The following is a 15622-nucleotide window of genomic DNA, read 5'->3' on the forward strand; positions in this document are numbered from 1 at the left end:
TGACAAGAACTGTGTAACAGTGTATGGTTCATATATTTGTATCCCCAATATCTCCTCCTACAGTGTCCCGTACAAAGTTGGAGCTCAAGAAATGTTAAACAAATGACTGAATGGATGACCTTCCTCAGAATTACCAAGTTGAGATTTCAGCTGTAGAGACTCAAATTAGATAAAACACCCTCATAAAGGCCTAAAACTCCCTAAGCAGAGGAAAAGTATGTATGCTGAATATCTGTTCGCCCAAAAGGGTATATCCTGGTCTATTAGTTTATTATGTACACTTTCTCTTCTATCATTAATTCATCTTACCCAAGACTTAAAACACAGAAGCTATAAACCAGAGGTAAGTGTTTGGCTATAACAATGAATTTCACTTCGCACCTATCAGACTGCCAAAAATTAATGCCTGTTAATTGCCTATCCCTAGCAGGTGGTGGAGGTAAGGAGAGGCCTCTGTTTTCTCACCTCTCAAACGGGGCTATGGGGTTTAGGTGAGAAGTTTCTAGCCTCAAGCAGGCATTCCGTAAAAGTTGACACTCTTTCTTTTCATATATCTATATAATCCTTCAAGACCCAATTCAAACCACTCCTCCAACTAGGAAGCCTGCCCAGACCACCAATATGCAGCAATCTCTTTTTCCTTCTCTGAGCTCCTGGAATACTTATCTAGTAAAATTCTTCAAAAATTAATGAAGGGTAGTCCTGTGATTGCTCTTGTAATAAATCGCTTTCTTTTTTACTTGCTTAAAGACTACTCACATAGTCATATACTGTTCTCCAGTGAAGTCAGATATGTCTTCATACGTCAATGTGAAGTCAGCTATGCCGCTTATTTGCTATGACTTCATCTTCCCAATTTTCAATGTTCTCATCTGTAAAACGGGAGACATAGATACCTATCTGGTAAGGTTGTTGTTAGGATTTGAAATAATGTGTGTAGAGGGTCCAGCACATGCCCCATATTTGGTATTCAACAAACAGAGGCCAACAAGCACCAGTGAGGGCAGTTGTCAGATCTTTTTCAAATTTCAATCAATCCTGTCCCAGATATAGCACCTCACAGAGTGCCTCACACATGGCTGTGGCTTGATATTAAGTTTATTTTTACTCCACCTTTTCCAAAAAAGATTTAAGGCAGCAAGGTGTTCAACAAATATTTGTTAAATGATTACAGGCCATACTTTCAAGTCAGATGTTCTTTCTTCCTTTCGGCTTTTTCTATAATAAGCAAAACACCACAATATTGTGACTTGTTAAGTTTTTAATCGTCCTTCACTTGCATCAAGGATTTCTTCTGTTACTTTTTAATCTAATTAAACAAAAAAATTTAACTATAAAATACATGCTCATGATGAAAATGAAAACATTATGAGGTAATAAAATGAAAAGTAAGCTCTTTTCCCCATATTCAGTCTTACCATCCAGAGGTAATATTTTTTAAAAAATAATTCCCTACATATCCTTCTAGAAATTTCCTTACATATAAATCCTAAAGTTAAAATAAAATAAAATAAAACAAGTAAATGGGATAGTACTATAGATACTATCAACTACCTGCTTTTTTCACTGAATATGTAGTTAGTATTTATTGGTTTTGGTGTTTGGCAACTATCCTACCTTCTTTAAGCTATTACTTAAAGATTTGCCCTGATTTAGTGTCTTATTAATATAGGTTCCACAAGGGTCTTTTCATCTCTTTCACTGTACTCTATCCCCAGCACCTAAATAAAACCTGAAACATAAACATATGGTCAATAAGTATTTGCGAATGAATATACTTCCTTGAGGAACCGCCTTCATTCATTTAAGGTATACTGCCCACTCTTAGCTAAGTAGCAAGAAAGACTGATTAGATGGTCCATCCTTAGATTTTGAACTGTGAGCAGAATAAAAACAGTGCTGCATTCCAGGGCTGAACCCATTTAAGCATGAGGAATGTCCCTGCTAGCAATGTTCTCTGGGGTGGCTGCTACTTCACTGTTCTAGCCTGGTTCTCCTGCCTTACCTCCAATCTTGTGAACTAACCCATATCTTCCCAGTGAATTTCCCTTCGGTTGTTAGTTTGGCATTTCTCAACCTCAGCACTACTGACTTTTTTTTTTTTTTTTAAGATTTTCTTTTTTTAAGTAAGCTCTACACCCCACGTGGGGCTCAAACTCACAACCCCGAGATCAAGAGTCCCACGCTCCACCGACTGAGCCAGCCAGGTGCCCCAGCACTACGACATTCTGAGCTACGTAATTCTTTGTTGTGAGGGGCTGTTCTGTGCATTGCAGTATGTTTAGCAGCATCACTGGTCTTACCCACCAGATGCCAGTAGCATCCCCTGTGTAACAATCAAAAATGTCTCCAGACATTAACAAATGTCCCCTAAAGGGGCTGAATTAGCTAGCTGATTTCTGTGGAACAACAACAAAAGTCCTAACTGATGGCTACTATATCTTTGGCAACTTTTCCTTATGGCCTGTATAGAAATATCTCATTCGTTTAAATAGTTCAGCTATATCATATTATGTCATACGTTATTAAAACAGTCTACTAATAATGGATTTCAAGGTTTTTTCTGGCGTTATAATTTTTTTTAAAGATTTTGTTTTTAAGTAATTTTTACATCTAATGTGGGGCTCGAATTCACAACCCCAAGATCAAGAGTCACTTGTTCTACCAACTGAACCAGCCAGGTGCCTTATCTGGTATTAGTTTAAATAGCAGCTCTATGGAGATATAATTCAAAAGACCATATAATTCATCCACTGAAAGTCTATAATTCAATGGCTCTTAGTATACTCAGAGTTGCAATCCTCACTGCAATCAATTTTAGAACAATTTCATCACCTCAAAAAGAAACTTCTGCATACCTTAGTTGTCACCACCCCCAAAGCCCTACCTGCCACAGCCCTAGGCAACCATTAATCTATTTTCTATCTCTGCAGACTTACCTATTCTTAACATTTCATGAAATGGAATCTTAGAACATGTGTTCTTTGGAATTATTTCACTTAGTGTAATGTTTTCAAGGTTCATCCATTTTGTAGCATGTATCAGTACTTCATTCCTTTTGGTTGTTGAACAATATTCCATTGCATTGACATACCACATTTCATCTATCCATTCATTATTTGATGGACATTGGGTTGCTCCACTTTTAGTCTATTATGAATGATGCTACTATGAATATTCATCTACAAGTTTTTATGTAGACATGTTTTCACTTCTCTTGGGTATAGACCTGGAGGTGGAACTGCTGGGTCATTTGGAAACTATGTTTTACCTTCTGAGGAGCTGCCAGACTGCTTTCCAAAGTGGCTACACCATTTTATCTTCCCAACAGCAGTGTACTAGAGCTCCAATTTCTTCATATTCTCACTGACATTTGTCCTTTTTTTGATTTGTATCTCCCTAATAGTTAATGTTGGTGAGCATCTCTTCATGTACTTATTGGCCATTTGTATATCTTTGGAGAAATGTCTATTCAGATCCTTTGCCCATTTTTTAATTGGGTTATTTGCCTTCCTACTATAGAGTTGTAATAAATCTTCATATATTCTAGATACAAGTCCCCTTTCAGATACATGATTTCCAAAATCTTTTTCCCACTCTGTGGAATGTCCTTTCGCTTTCTTAACAGTATCCTTTGTAGCACAAAAATTTTAATTTTTTGTCAATCTTTCAGGTAAAAATAGTGTGCCGTGAGCAGCCAGTTCAGTTTGCACCTCAATCACGTGTGTGTTTATCTGAGACAACCATCATATTTGGATGCAAATGTGTACATATTTCCCATTTCACCACACAGAATATTAAAAATGTGTGTATGTAAGGGTCAAGATTTAATGAAATAAATATTTTTTATTGCTTACTCAAGAACAATCTTTCTTTTTTTTTTTAGAGAGAGAGCGAGAGAAAGAGCATGAGCGTGCTCAAGGGGTGGAGAGGGGCAGAGAGAGAATCTTAAGCAGGCTCCATGCCCAACGTGGAGCCCAACATGGGGCTCAATCACAATCCTGAGATCATGACCTGAGCCAAAATCAAGAGTTGGATGCTTAACCGACTAAGCCACGCAGGCACCCCAATCAAGAACATTCTTAAGTGAACTTTTGTTTTACTTTTACTGCATGTGCATGGTGGTGAAAAGTATATAACATTAGTACAGTTTAGTGCCAATGCCTTAAATGGTGCTAAGGTACAAGCAGTTTCATCCACCATTGCTTGTTCCATCAATGTAAATGCCAATGCAGTGAAAAGGGCAAATAATGTTTTAGTATAATGAAAATAATCTTGACCTGACATACTCCTGGAAAGGTTCTCAAGGAGCCCTAGGGGTCTGCTAGACCACATTTTGAGAACTGCTACTCTGTGACATTCATGTTTATTTGAAAAGGAAAAAATATTCCTTACATGTACATTTTCTAATAAACTGATACTCCAGAACAAGATACAAGAGGGAATATGTGACATGTTATCTTCTGATTTTTGCCTACCTTTGACATACCATTGCACAACCAGGGACACATAATCCAGAGAGAGGAATTTAAGCAATGATAATGAAAAGTAATGGGTCATCCACCATAATTATGAGGAGGAGAAGGCAAGTTACTGGATGATGATATTATGTAAAATTACTTACCCTTTGTAGATATCTACTGCATTAGAATGGATATAAGCTTTTAGGACTCTATTCTGTAAGTAGCAAATAAAGATAGACAGGTTTTAGACTGTCCTCTATAAGGCCAGTGAAGCCTCTGTACAGAATTAAACAAAGTCAATTCAAAGTAATCCTATAGATCCTAAGTCAGTAAAATGTACTCTGGAGACCAAACTCTCCCCATAAAAGTCCTTTAGAGATGGGCACCTTATCTACTTAAGAATTACTTAGCCTATCTAAGGATCTTCAAGCACTAACAGCTGTGTTTAAGCAAACTTGAAAATAGTTACAGACCATGGCCAAGTTACTGCGATCTAACTTGTCTTTATTTCTAATCTTTATTTTCCAACTTCAAAGTTAATCCCCCTAAATCACTCTCACCTTTATTCAAGAACTTTTAGTAATAATTAAAAGCTAACACTAATGGACCTCTTAACCACATGCCCAGCACTGTACTGAACAATTTAAATGAATTTTCTCATTTAATCCTCCCAGTAATCCAATGAGGTAAATTCTATAGTTCCTTTCCTGGAGATGAGGAAACTTGGCTTAAATAGATTCAATAACCTGCCCAAAGTTGCTGAGCTTCTGAGTGGCAATACTAAGACTCAAACCCACACTCTTGACTACTGCAGTTTTCCACAGAGATACTACTGGTCTAATAATCACTTAGGGAACTTGTTTTAAAAAAAAAACAAAAACAAACAAAAAAACAGCTAATTGGGCACAACGACAAGGCACACACATCAGAATTTCCAGGGTGAGTCTCTGGTTTAGGAACCACAAATTAACTTCCCATTTCCTAGAGAATGGAGTGGATTTCCTATGTCTAAACTGCTCCTCCCATCAGGATTCTAGGATAAGGGCAAAATTCCTTAAATTGGTGTACAAAGTTCTTCATTGTCTGTCACTTGATTGACCTTTTTTGGTTCCATCTTGCCCCAAGTTCCCTTTTTGTTTCAGTCTCTCCTATTAATTACAGGGCTTTCCTTCACAGGATATTTGCACATGCTGTTCTTTGGTCTGGAATGCTCATCCCTCCTCCCATTGTCTAGTTAACTCTTGCTCTTCTTCAGGCTTCAGCATAATGGACACTTCTTGAGAGAAACTTTCCTGACTTCCCTGTCTAGGTCAAATCCCCAGTTATAATCTCTCATAACGCTATGTACCACATTTACAAATTAAAAAATATTTATGTGATAATCTCTCTCTCATTATAAACTATATAAAGGTAGGTAATATGCTTGTTTTTGCTCATTATTGCATTCTCAGTACCTAGCTTAGTACCTGTCACATAAATACTGCATATTCAATAAATATTTGTTGAAAGAATTAATAGATTCAAGGCCTTTTAAACTATTCCCTATTTAACCAACCAAATATATTTTTCACTCTTACTCAGCAGAGATCTACAGTTCTAGTAACAGAGGTTAACTCTTCTCTCTACATCTTTTCATCCTTATCCAGACCCAAGATCTTTCTCCACCTCACCTATATACACTTAACAATTCACCTATTCACCTACAATTCCTCCTACTGCTACAAGGTAGAACCTAAATTTCCTTTGTTTCACAAAGTTCTCTTTAATACACCAGCCCCTATCAAATGCCTCTAAACTTCTAAATCACTTTGTATTTCCATGCCATTCATTTGGTAGTCCATCATATGCTATATTATGTAATATTTCATATGCAATTACCTTGTTTTATTTTTTAATGATTTATTTATTTTTTAGAGTGCATAAGCCCATGAGCAGGGGGAGGGGCAGTGGAAGAGGGAGAAAGAAAATCCTCAAGCAAACTCCCCAATGAGTGTGGAGCCTGATGTGGGGCTCAATCCCACAAACCTGAGATCATGACCTGAGCTGAAATCAAGAGCTGGACACCTAACCAACTGAGCCACCCAGTGCCCCTGTTTTATTATTTTTTTTTAATATAACCATTGTTAGGGAGTTTGTATGTTCTTTTTTTTTTTAAGATTTTATTTATTTATTTGACAGAGAAAGAGACAGCAAGAGAGGGAACACAAGCAAGGGGAGTGTGAGAGGCAGAAGCAGGCCTCCCGCGGAGGAGGGAGCCCGATGTGGGGCTCGATCCCAGGACCCCGGGATCATGACCCGAGCTGAAGGCAGACACTTAACGACTGAGCCACCCAGGCACCCCGGGAGTTTGTATGTTCTTAAATAGTAGTTTAATTTGCTACTGGAGTACCCAGGCATGTCATAAGTCCTCTGTAAAAATCTGTGGAATGAATTAATGAAGAACTTTCTGTGGCCTGCAATGTATCAGCCTGCAGTTATCAACAAATTTAGCAAATGACAATTCTCTTTGGAGGGCACCTGTTTATTTTATACTATTTCTCTATGGAATACTTCCAGGGACCCTTTTGGCAGACAGTTCAAAACAAGTGTGATGGAAGAACATTAAAGTAAGATACTATTTTAAATTGCCTGACATATTTAGAGTGATTCTGTACTCAGGGATTTCTAAATCCATTACAAAATTATTAATATATTTCATAACTCTCTAGGATAGCATAACTCTCTTGGCCAAATGAATATCATTTACCACAAACTTTAACCCTATGTAAAACGCAGTACATTTCAACTTTTTTCCCCCTTTGGTGAGACTAAGATCTAAGTAAGACTTTTTTTCTTTCAAAATTAGAAAGTAAATTATAATTCCAACTATCTGAGTCATTTTTTTTTAAGCTTGCTTTATTTGAGAGAGCACATGCAGGGGGGCGGGGCAGAGGGAAAAGGAGAGAGAGTCACAAGCCGACTCCATGCTGAGCACAGAGCCTGATAGGGGATTTGCTCTCAAGACCCTGAGATCATGACCTGAGCCTAAACCAAGAGCTGGATGCTTAATTGACTGGGCCACCCAGGCGCCCTGAGTCTTACTTTTATTATTTTTTAAAAAAAGATTTTATTTATTTAGTCGACAGAGAGAGCACAAGCAGGGGGAACAGCAGAGGGAGAGGGAGAAGCAGGCTCCCAGCTGAGCAGGGAGCCCAATGCAGGGGTTCAATTCAAGGACCCTGGGATCATGACCTAAGCCAAAGGCAGTAGCTTAATGGACTGAGCCTCCCAGGTGCCCCCTGAGTCTTATTTTTATTTTTTTATTTTTTTAATTTTTGTGTGTGTGTGTTTTTTTATGATTTTATTTATTTATTTGACAGAGAGACATAGCGAGAGAGGGAACACAAGCAGGGGGAGTGGGAGAGGGAGAAGCAGGCTTCCCGCGGAGCAGGGAGCCCGATGTGGGGCTCGATCCCAGGACCGTGGGATCATGACCTGAGCTAAAGGCAGACGCTTAACGACTGAGCCACCCAGGCACCCCTGAGTCTTATTTTTAAATGCAAGAGCCGAGGACAACAAAGTCAACGGACAATGCTAAAATTCAGGCTAGGGGCCCTAGGCGGCTCAGTCATTAAACTTCTGCCTTCGGCTCAGGTCATGGTCCCAGGGTCCTGGGATCAAGCCCCTCATCAGGCTTCGTGCTTGGCGAGCCTGCTTCTCCCTCTCTCTCTGCCTGCTGCTCTCCCTGCTTGTGCTCTCTCTCTCTCTTTCAAATAAGTAAATAAAATCTTTAAAAAAATTAAAGTTTGATAATAAAGAATTATGAGTTATCTATTCATTTCTCTTTGGATGTCCTTATGAACATTTTATATGGAGCTAATTACTCTTTCAACAGCTTTATTGAGATGTAATTTACATACAATAAAATTCACTCATACTAAGTGTACAATTCAATTTTTTTAGTATATTTAAAGAAGTGTGCCACCACTAGAATCTAATTTTGTTTTATATTATTTTTTAAATTGAGATATAATGCACAACATTGTATAACTATTACCACTCTAATTCTGGAACATTTTCTTCACCCCAAGAAGAAACCTTGTACTCATTAGCAATCTCTCCCCTTTTCTCTCTTATCCCTCCAGCCCTAGGCAATCACTAATCTACTTTCTGTTTCTATGCATTTTTTTCTTAACATTTAATATAAATGGAATCAAATAATAAATATGTGGTTTTTGTGACTGGCTCCTCTCAGCATGTTTTCAAGACTTATCCATGTTGCTGCATGTATCAGAACTTTATTCCCTGTTATCATCTAATAATATTCTATTGTGTAGATGTACCACATCTGATTTATCCTTTCATTAGTTGGTGGATATTTAGGTTGTTTCTACTTTTTTTGGCTATTAGGAATAATGCTATGAACATGTGTATACAAATTTTGCCTAGATATATGTTTTTATTTCTCTTGGGTAAACAACAAGGGGTGGAATTACTAGGTCAGGTGCTAATCACAGTTACGATGAATAACATACACATTTTTTTCTTTTTCAAAGGATTTTTGACACAGCCAGGAAACAGACTTTTCATGAAAATCTAATATAAAATCCTTTTTTTAAAAAAATAAGGTTGGGACGCCTGGGTGGCTCAGTCAGTTAAGCGTTTGCGTTCGGCTCAGGTCATGATCCCAGTATCCTGAGATAGAGTCCCGCATTGGGCTCCTTGCTCAGCGGGGCACCTGCTTCTCCCTCTCCCTCTGCCTGCTTGTGCTTTCTCTCTCTCTCTCTCTCTCTCTCTCTGACAAATAAATAAATAAAATCTTAAAAAAAAAAAGGTTAATCTGCACACAGCTTCTCTATCAACAGAACTGTATCATATTACTTTCCAATTTGGGGTTCAAATAGGAATTATAAAATGAGGTGAGAACTCCTTTTAGTGTAAATCATAAAACTAGATGGAGTTGGCACTAGCCTACTTAATATGCTAGGATCAAATTCTAATTTTTGAGCAGGATGTATATATTCATCTCCTTGGCGGACAACTACTTAAGAGATAAATACACAGTAAGGGAAGGCTTACCCGGTAGGAGGAGCAATAAATAGGAATTTAAAATACCAAACACCCTGAGTAAACTAAATTCTTATTTCCCTCCACTAGCGGGGGCCTGTTTTACATTTCATGAGAAAAAGGTGAATCGTTAATTATAATTAGTCATGTAAATTCCCAAAGCCTTTCATAAAAGCATCTTTCAGAAATTGGAGCCCAAATAAACTTCTGTTCACATGTTTTTGTTTTGTTTTGTTTTCTGGCAACGTACACTCTAGTTCAAATATACTCAGGAAGCAAACTTTAAACAGAGAATTAAGAGCTGACTGTAAAATTCCACATTAAAAAAAGCATAAAGACACATTTTAATTTTAAAGAAAAGTCAAACATCTTGCAGCACAAATGAGGCATAATCGAGGGAAAACTACCAGACGTCCTACGAATCACAGCACTGGAGAACGCCACAGGTCGTCCAAAAGACGCATTCGTTTTAGCCAACAGCTTTTTCCTCCCGCCAAAGCTGTCCCTGGAGCGTCAAAGAATAACCCAACGAGTGATTGATGATTTTTCCCTTTTGATTCCCCTCCGCCCCCGCCCCCGCCCCCGCCCCCCACATCCACCTGCTTGGAGGTGTCAAAGCGACTGGAAATGGTTAACAGTGACCAGCAGCAGAGAGAGAAACAAACACCCCTGACAACCCACAGCTGAGTAAGCAAGAGCTGTTTATTCACGAACATGTTCCATTTGGAGACTGTCGGCGAGCCCTGGAAAGACCAGGCACATTTTAGAAGGCTCCTAGAGAGGGAGAGAATAATCTTTTCACCCCGGCCACTCCCCAAAACACACACTGAGAAGCTCGGTGGGAACCATCTGGTCAAGGCAGCCCCCCGCCGCCTCCACCGACCCCTTAGGAATAACCTCCCGCACCAGTGCATCCAACCCCTTGCGCGGGTTGTGTAACTCTCCAAAATGAGCTCAGACGCGGCAGAGGCTGGCCCCCGCCCCAGGGCTTCTGAAGGCGCTTCTGCCACCCCCACCCCCGCCACGGCCCGCCCCGACGCCGCGACCGGGGCTGGGGACCCTGACGAGAAATGGCCCTTCAGCTCCCTTCCCTCACCTGGCTCGGTCCCACCTGAGGGCAAGAGCTGAGAAAAGAAACAGGCAGGAAGGGCTGACCTTGTTGCTACTGACAGTGGAGCGGCACATCCTGCTGCTTCCTGGAAAACGGCCCGAAGGACATTTTTCCCCCTGGAGGAAGGAAACGGGAGGGCGCCGGCCGGGCGGCGGCGGGCGCGGCGGCGGTGGTCAGGGCGGGCTGTGCAGCCTCTAGCGGGGACGGTCCGAGGACTACATCTCCCAGGCTGCTCTGGGCCGCCTTGCGTCGTGACCCCGGCGCGCACGGAGGCGGTGACTCTTACCTCACAGAGGTAGCTCCTCCGCCGGCAGCAACTCGGCGCCCGCGGTCCATGGACCGGAACCCCGGGCCGACGGGCAGGAACCCGGGCCGCTATCGCCGCCTCCCAGCCCCAGACTCCTCCTCCTCGCTCTCCACCGCCTCCTCCGGACGCCCGCAGGACGCGCACCGCCGCCTCCGGGCTCGCGGAGCCACCCCAGGAGGCTGGGCGGCGGGTTCGCGGCTGCCGCCGGACTGAGGCCTACTCGGCCGCCTCTCAGTGCTATTGTCCCTGGGCCCGGCCCTGACCAGGTCCACTGGGGAGGGCCGAGTGCGCCGGCTCCACGGAAGATGCCGGACCAAGCCCTACAGCAGATGCTGGACAGGTACGGTCAGCTTTGGGGAAGAACGCGAGCCGCGGATTCTCCCTCTGACTCTGGCCCTGCCCGCGCCCGGCCTCGAGTCTCCGTAAGCGGAGCCCGGCGTGCCGGGAGGAGTTCCACGGCTGGGGGGCCGTGTGAGCGGCAGAAAGTTTGGAGTCCGTGCTGGGGGAGGACAGAGCGGGTGGCTCGGGTGCTTAGTCTTAAGGCGAAACTTAGGGAGTGGCGTCTAGTTTTGTTGGAACGCCCTTTTGAAGTGAGAGGGGCTTGGGTTAAAGCCACAGAATTAGTTTCTTTTTCGGTTTCTTGCACTCCTCCCCTCCCCCCAAAACTATGTTGTAACGTGTTTGTCAGCGATGTCACTGGCAAGAACAACCAGACTATCTTTCAGGGAAGTGATCCCCTACAGTTTCAAGACTCTTTCCAAAAACCAAGGGTAAGCATTCTTTTGGGAAGCCTGAGAGTCTGATTTCATTCCTCCTTCCTCCCATTCCATCCCCACCCCCAAACTGTAAGGTCAAGCGTATCCACAAGGGAGCTTTAACGGTCAGACCAGAGTAGGGGTTATGGAAAACAGCCACATAAGTCCAACACTGAACAGTTAGCATATTTTATGATTCGTTGAGTTCACTGAGAAAGTTTTATCTTACACTGAGGCCAGTGGCCCATCTCTGGGGGGCTCCTGTCTGTGAAACTCTTGTTGAGAAATCGGTTGCACCGCCCTCTGCTGTTCAGATTTTAGTTCATGGGTTCTACCATGAGTTTTTGGAGACTCAATCTCCATTTCTCCCTAGCCAGGTCTTAAATTCCTGGTATAGCCAATGCTACAGGCTAATGCATAATGTTTGTGGTTGCTTACAGTTGTCGGCATACCACTTGCCACCCTGTTAAGCAGGGGGTACAGTTCTTTGTATTGAGTAAGGTCCAACTGTATGTAAGATGTTAAATGAAAGGCCTCCCTTAACTGAGACTATACCCAGTTAAAAGCTGCTTGGATTAGCCACACCCAGAACACAAATCACCCAAGAGTACATCTCCTCCCAGAGTGACAGACATTTCCTCTGGAGCTTAGAATTTTGAGACATCAGTGTTAATAAAAATCATGTTGCTTACTTTGTTCAGTTGGGATGACCCAGTGATTAATCCAGCCCTTGTTTGAGGTCAGCATTCAGGTCTGGTTGTATTGACTGCCTCCTTTTTCATGTAAGTAATTTCTAAGCTCCTAGAAGGCAGAAACTTCCTCATTATTTATCTTAAATCCTAGAACAGAGCCTGGTACTCGGTAGATCATCAGTAAGTATTTGATGAACAAATGTATGAACTTTTTTGTCATTTTCTCCAGTTGTTTAGGGGTCTGATAAGTTACCAGGTTTTTCCTTCATTATAATTTAGTATACTGGCAAATTGCAAAGGACTACTAATGCCCAGAGGAGACCTCTTCATTCCACTGCCAGTTCCAATCAAATGAGACCCTATTCTGTTGCAGGATATGTTGTAATTAGATTTTTTTTTTTTCCTTTGAGTGTCTGCTGCTTTCAGTCTTACATAGATGACTTTTAGAAGGGTTTTTGTGTCCAAAAGATGACCTGGCTTTCATATGTTCTTTGGAGATTTCCATAAAAGTAAAAAGCCAAGGAGTATTCATGAGGCATTTACAACTTCTCAACAGAAACTTGGAAATTCTGTGTTTACTAAAGCTGATGACTATAATATTGGCTTACCCTCATCTTTTGTACCTTTTTGACGTAACTCAACGTAGATTCTTAAGATGACATTCAAAGACTTTTATTATCTCAGTAGTTTGCAACCTGGTTTCACATTAGAATTACCTGGAGAGCGTTTTAAAAATATGCATGGGGGACACCTGGGTGGCTCAGTCGGTTAAGCGTCCGACTCTTGATTTCGGCTTGGGTCATGATCTCAGGGTCTTGAGATCTAGCCTTCCCCCCCCCCCCCCCTCAGCTGGGCATCTTCTTGGGATTTTCTCTCTCTCCCTCACCTGCCCCTCCCCCCACCTCCTCCAAGTGCCTCCCCCCCCCCCCGCATGCACACGCACTTTCTCAAATAAATAAATAAATTTAAGTTGTTGGTTTTTTTTAATTGAGAGAGTAAGAGAGCACATGAGCGGAGGGAGAGGTTGAGAAGCAGACTCTCCTGCTGAACAGGAAGCCCAACCCTGGGATCATGACCTTAGCCCGAAGGCAGACACTTAACCGACTTTGCCACCCACGCGCCCCTAAATAAGTAAATCTTAAAAAAAAATATATGGATGCATGCCTGGCTCTGCCCAAGACCATTCAGAGACTGGTCTTTAGAGACCAGAAACTTTAGAGACCGTAATTGTGAAATTTTCATTTTACCACTAGTAAGCGGCAAAATGTGATTTTGCACTTAAATTCTGAGGCTATCCATCCTCATTTATAAAATGAGAATATCCGGAGTGCCTGTGTGGCTCAGTCAGTTAAGCATCTGCCTTCAGCTCTGGTCATGATCTTGGGACCCTGGGATTGAGCCCCATGTCAGGCTCTCTGCTCAGTGGGGAGTCTGCTTCTCCCTCCCGCACTCCCTCTGTGCTCTCTCTCTCACTCTATCAAATAAATAAATAAAATCTTTTTTAAAAATGAGAATATCCACTGGGTGTTATACGCAAACAATGAATCATGGAACACTACATCAAAAACTAATGATGCATGGTGATTAACGTAACATAATAAAATAAAATTTTTTAAAAAATGAGAATATCCTACCTCACAGGCTTGTATCAAATGAGAACACATATAAGCACTTTATAAAACAATAAAATGCTATTCATGTGTTCAGCATACAGAAGGTACTTAAGATTCTCCTATAATCAACCAGTGTGGCAATATCCCCCCCATCTTCTTTATATTTACTATCATCTTAATGTGGGCTGGCCCTGCATACAAATTGAATACAAAGATACTTGATTGATTCATTTGAGGAATACTGACAAGCCCAACAGATTAATAGAGTTCATAATTCTTGCCATGAATTTGCCTTCTCAGCTTGGTTTTTGGGTGGCAGTTTTTGAGGGACAGAATTTAGCTCAGAAACCTGCCCATATGTTTATTTCTCCAGTGCAGGTTTTATCCTTAAGATTAAGGAAATATGTGTAACACATAAATTGTTCTGTTGCTTCTGGGTTAGAAGTTGTGTATTTGATAATGAATTTATAGTTATTAAATTTTTTTTTAAGATTTTATTAATTTATTTGACAGAGACAGCCAGAGAGGGAACACAAGCAGGGGGAGTGGGAGAGGGAGAAGCAGGCTTCCCGCGAGCAGGGAGCCTGATGTGGGGCTCGATCCCAGGACCCTGGGATCATGACCTGAGCCGAAGGCAGATGCTTAACAACTGAGCCACCCAGGCGCCCCAAGTATTTATTGAATTTATATAGTAAATATTAACTGCCTACATATACCTGGTACCATTCTAGGTCCTTGGTATATGTAGTGAACACAACCAAAAATGCTCATATGGAGCTTAAATTCTAGTGAAGATTGTGTTTAATTGTAACATGGATTGTGTATTCAGTTTGTATTACTTAGTCTTTCAGGGTTTTTAAATTAATGGCAACTTATTAATAGCTGAAGTCGAATTGCCTTGTTCTTTGTGAATAAATTTAGTTTAGCAGTTGTTTATCTTGATAAATTTTATTGCAGTATTTGTAGGTGGAAAGAATATATATAGATATCTATTTTGATTGCCTTTCATTTTGGTAACAGTAAGCAACTGTCCTGTGTAAGTTTATTATTCAAACCTTTTAAATTGCTGTGGGTAAACAATTTTTGAGAGTAGTGGGAAAGGGGGTGGTTTTCTAGTATCATGAGTGATTTGGGATCACAAATCATTGCCCTAAAATTATAAGCATTTATAAACTCATACACTTTATATCATTATTCTGTCACCATCTGTTTTCTTCATTTCTCTTATGTTTCTCAAAATTAGGATTAAATGTATAGAGAGTACAAAGAATATTGTAACAAACTGCAGGAAAGGACTTCATGTTTGAAGCCTGGGCCTGCTGAGTTTTGCTTTTGGAAACTTGACTTATGTATATCCCATCTCACAGTAAACAGGAATTTGTTGAGGTTGTTTTGCATCACTTATTTGCACCTGGTGAGTATGCAAGGCACTTAGCCAGTGTCCCAAAACAGTCACATGGAAGGGAAAGCGGAGAGAATAATCTCTTCCCTGCCCCTCTCCTGCAGTGGCAAAGTGAATTAGAATCCTCACTCTCAGTGTTATCAACCACAGGTGTACATCCCTTTGGAGGATGTAGACTATTCTGATAGGGACATGCCATTTATCAGTCTACAGTTTGCTTTTTTTTTTAAATA

The 15622-nt window shown here is 41.2% G+C and overlaps 2 protein-coding genes across 9 annotated transcripts in view; one reads left to right on the forward strand and one right to left on the reverse strand.

Annotated features, from left to right (window-relative positions):
- Nucleotides 1-10826, reverse strand: part of CPEB3 (cytoplasmic polyadenylation element binding protein 3) — a 202846-nt gene extending 192020 nt beyond the window's left edge. Inside the window, exons 1-2 of one of the 8 annotated variants that reach the window (XM_045878417.3) lie at nt 10665-10826; nt 760-872 (exon numbers count right to left, since the gene is read on the reverse strand). The gene's annotated coding sequence lies outside the window, so the exon portion shown is untranslated. Of the gene's footprint in view, nt 1-759; nt 7925-10605 lie in introns of those variants that run through there. The other 7 variants (XM_064595020.1, XM_064595022.1, XM_045878420.3 and 4 more) reach the window with 7 other exon arrangements.
- Nucleotides 10827-11132: 306 nt separating this feature from the next.
- Nucleotides 11133-15622, forward strand: part of MARCHF5 (membrane associated ring-CH-type finger 5) — a 49913-nt gene continuing 45423 nt past the window's right edge. Inside the window, exon 1 of the mRNA XM_045878422.3 lies at nt 11133-11267. Within this exon, the coding sequence (XP_045734378.1) occupies nt 11233-11267 (35 nt within the window). The 5' untranslated portion in view covers nt 11133-11232. The remainder of the gene's footprint in view (nt 11268-15622) is intronic.

This window comes from Mirounga angustirostris, unplaced genomic scaffold, assembly GCF_029215605.1.
Source record: "Mirounga angustirostris isolate CCGP_5_RB_7025 unplaced genomic scaffold, mMirAng1.0.hap1 SCAF_6, whole genome shotgun sequence".
Classification (NCBI taxonomy): Eukaryota; Metazoa; Chordata; class Mammalia; order Carnivora; family Phocidae; genus Mirounga; species Mirounga angustirostris.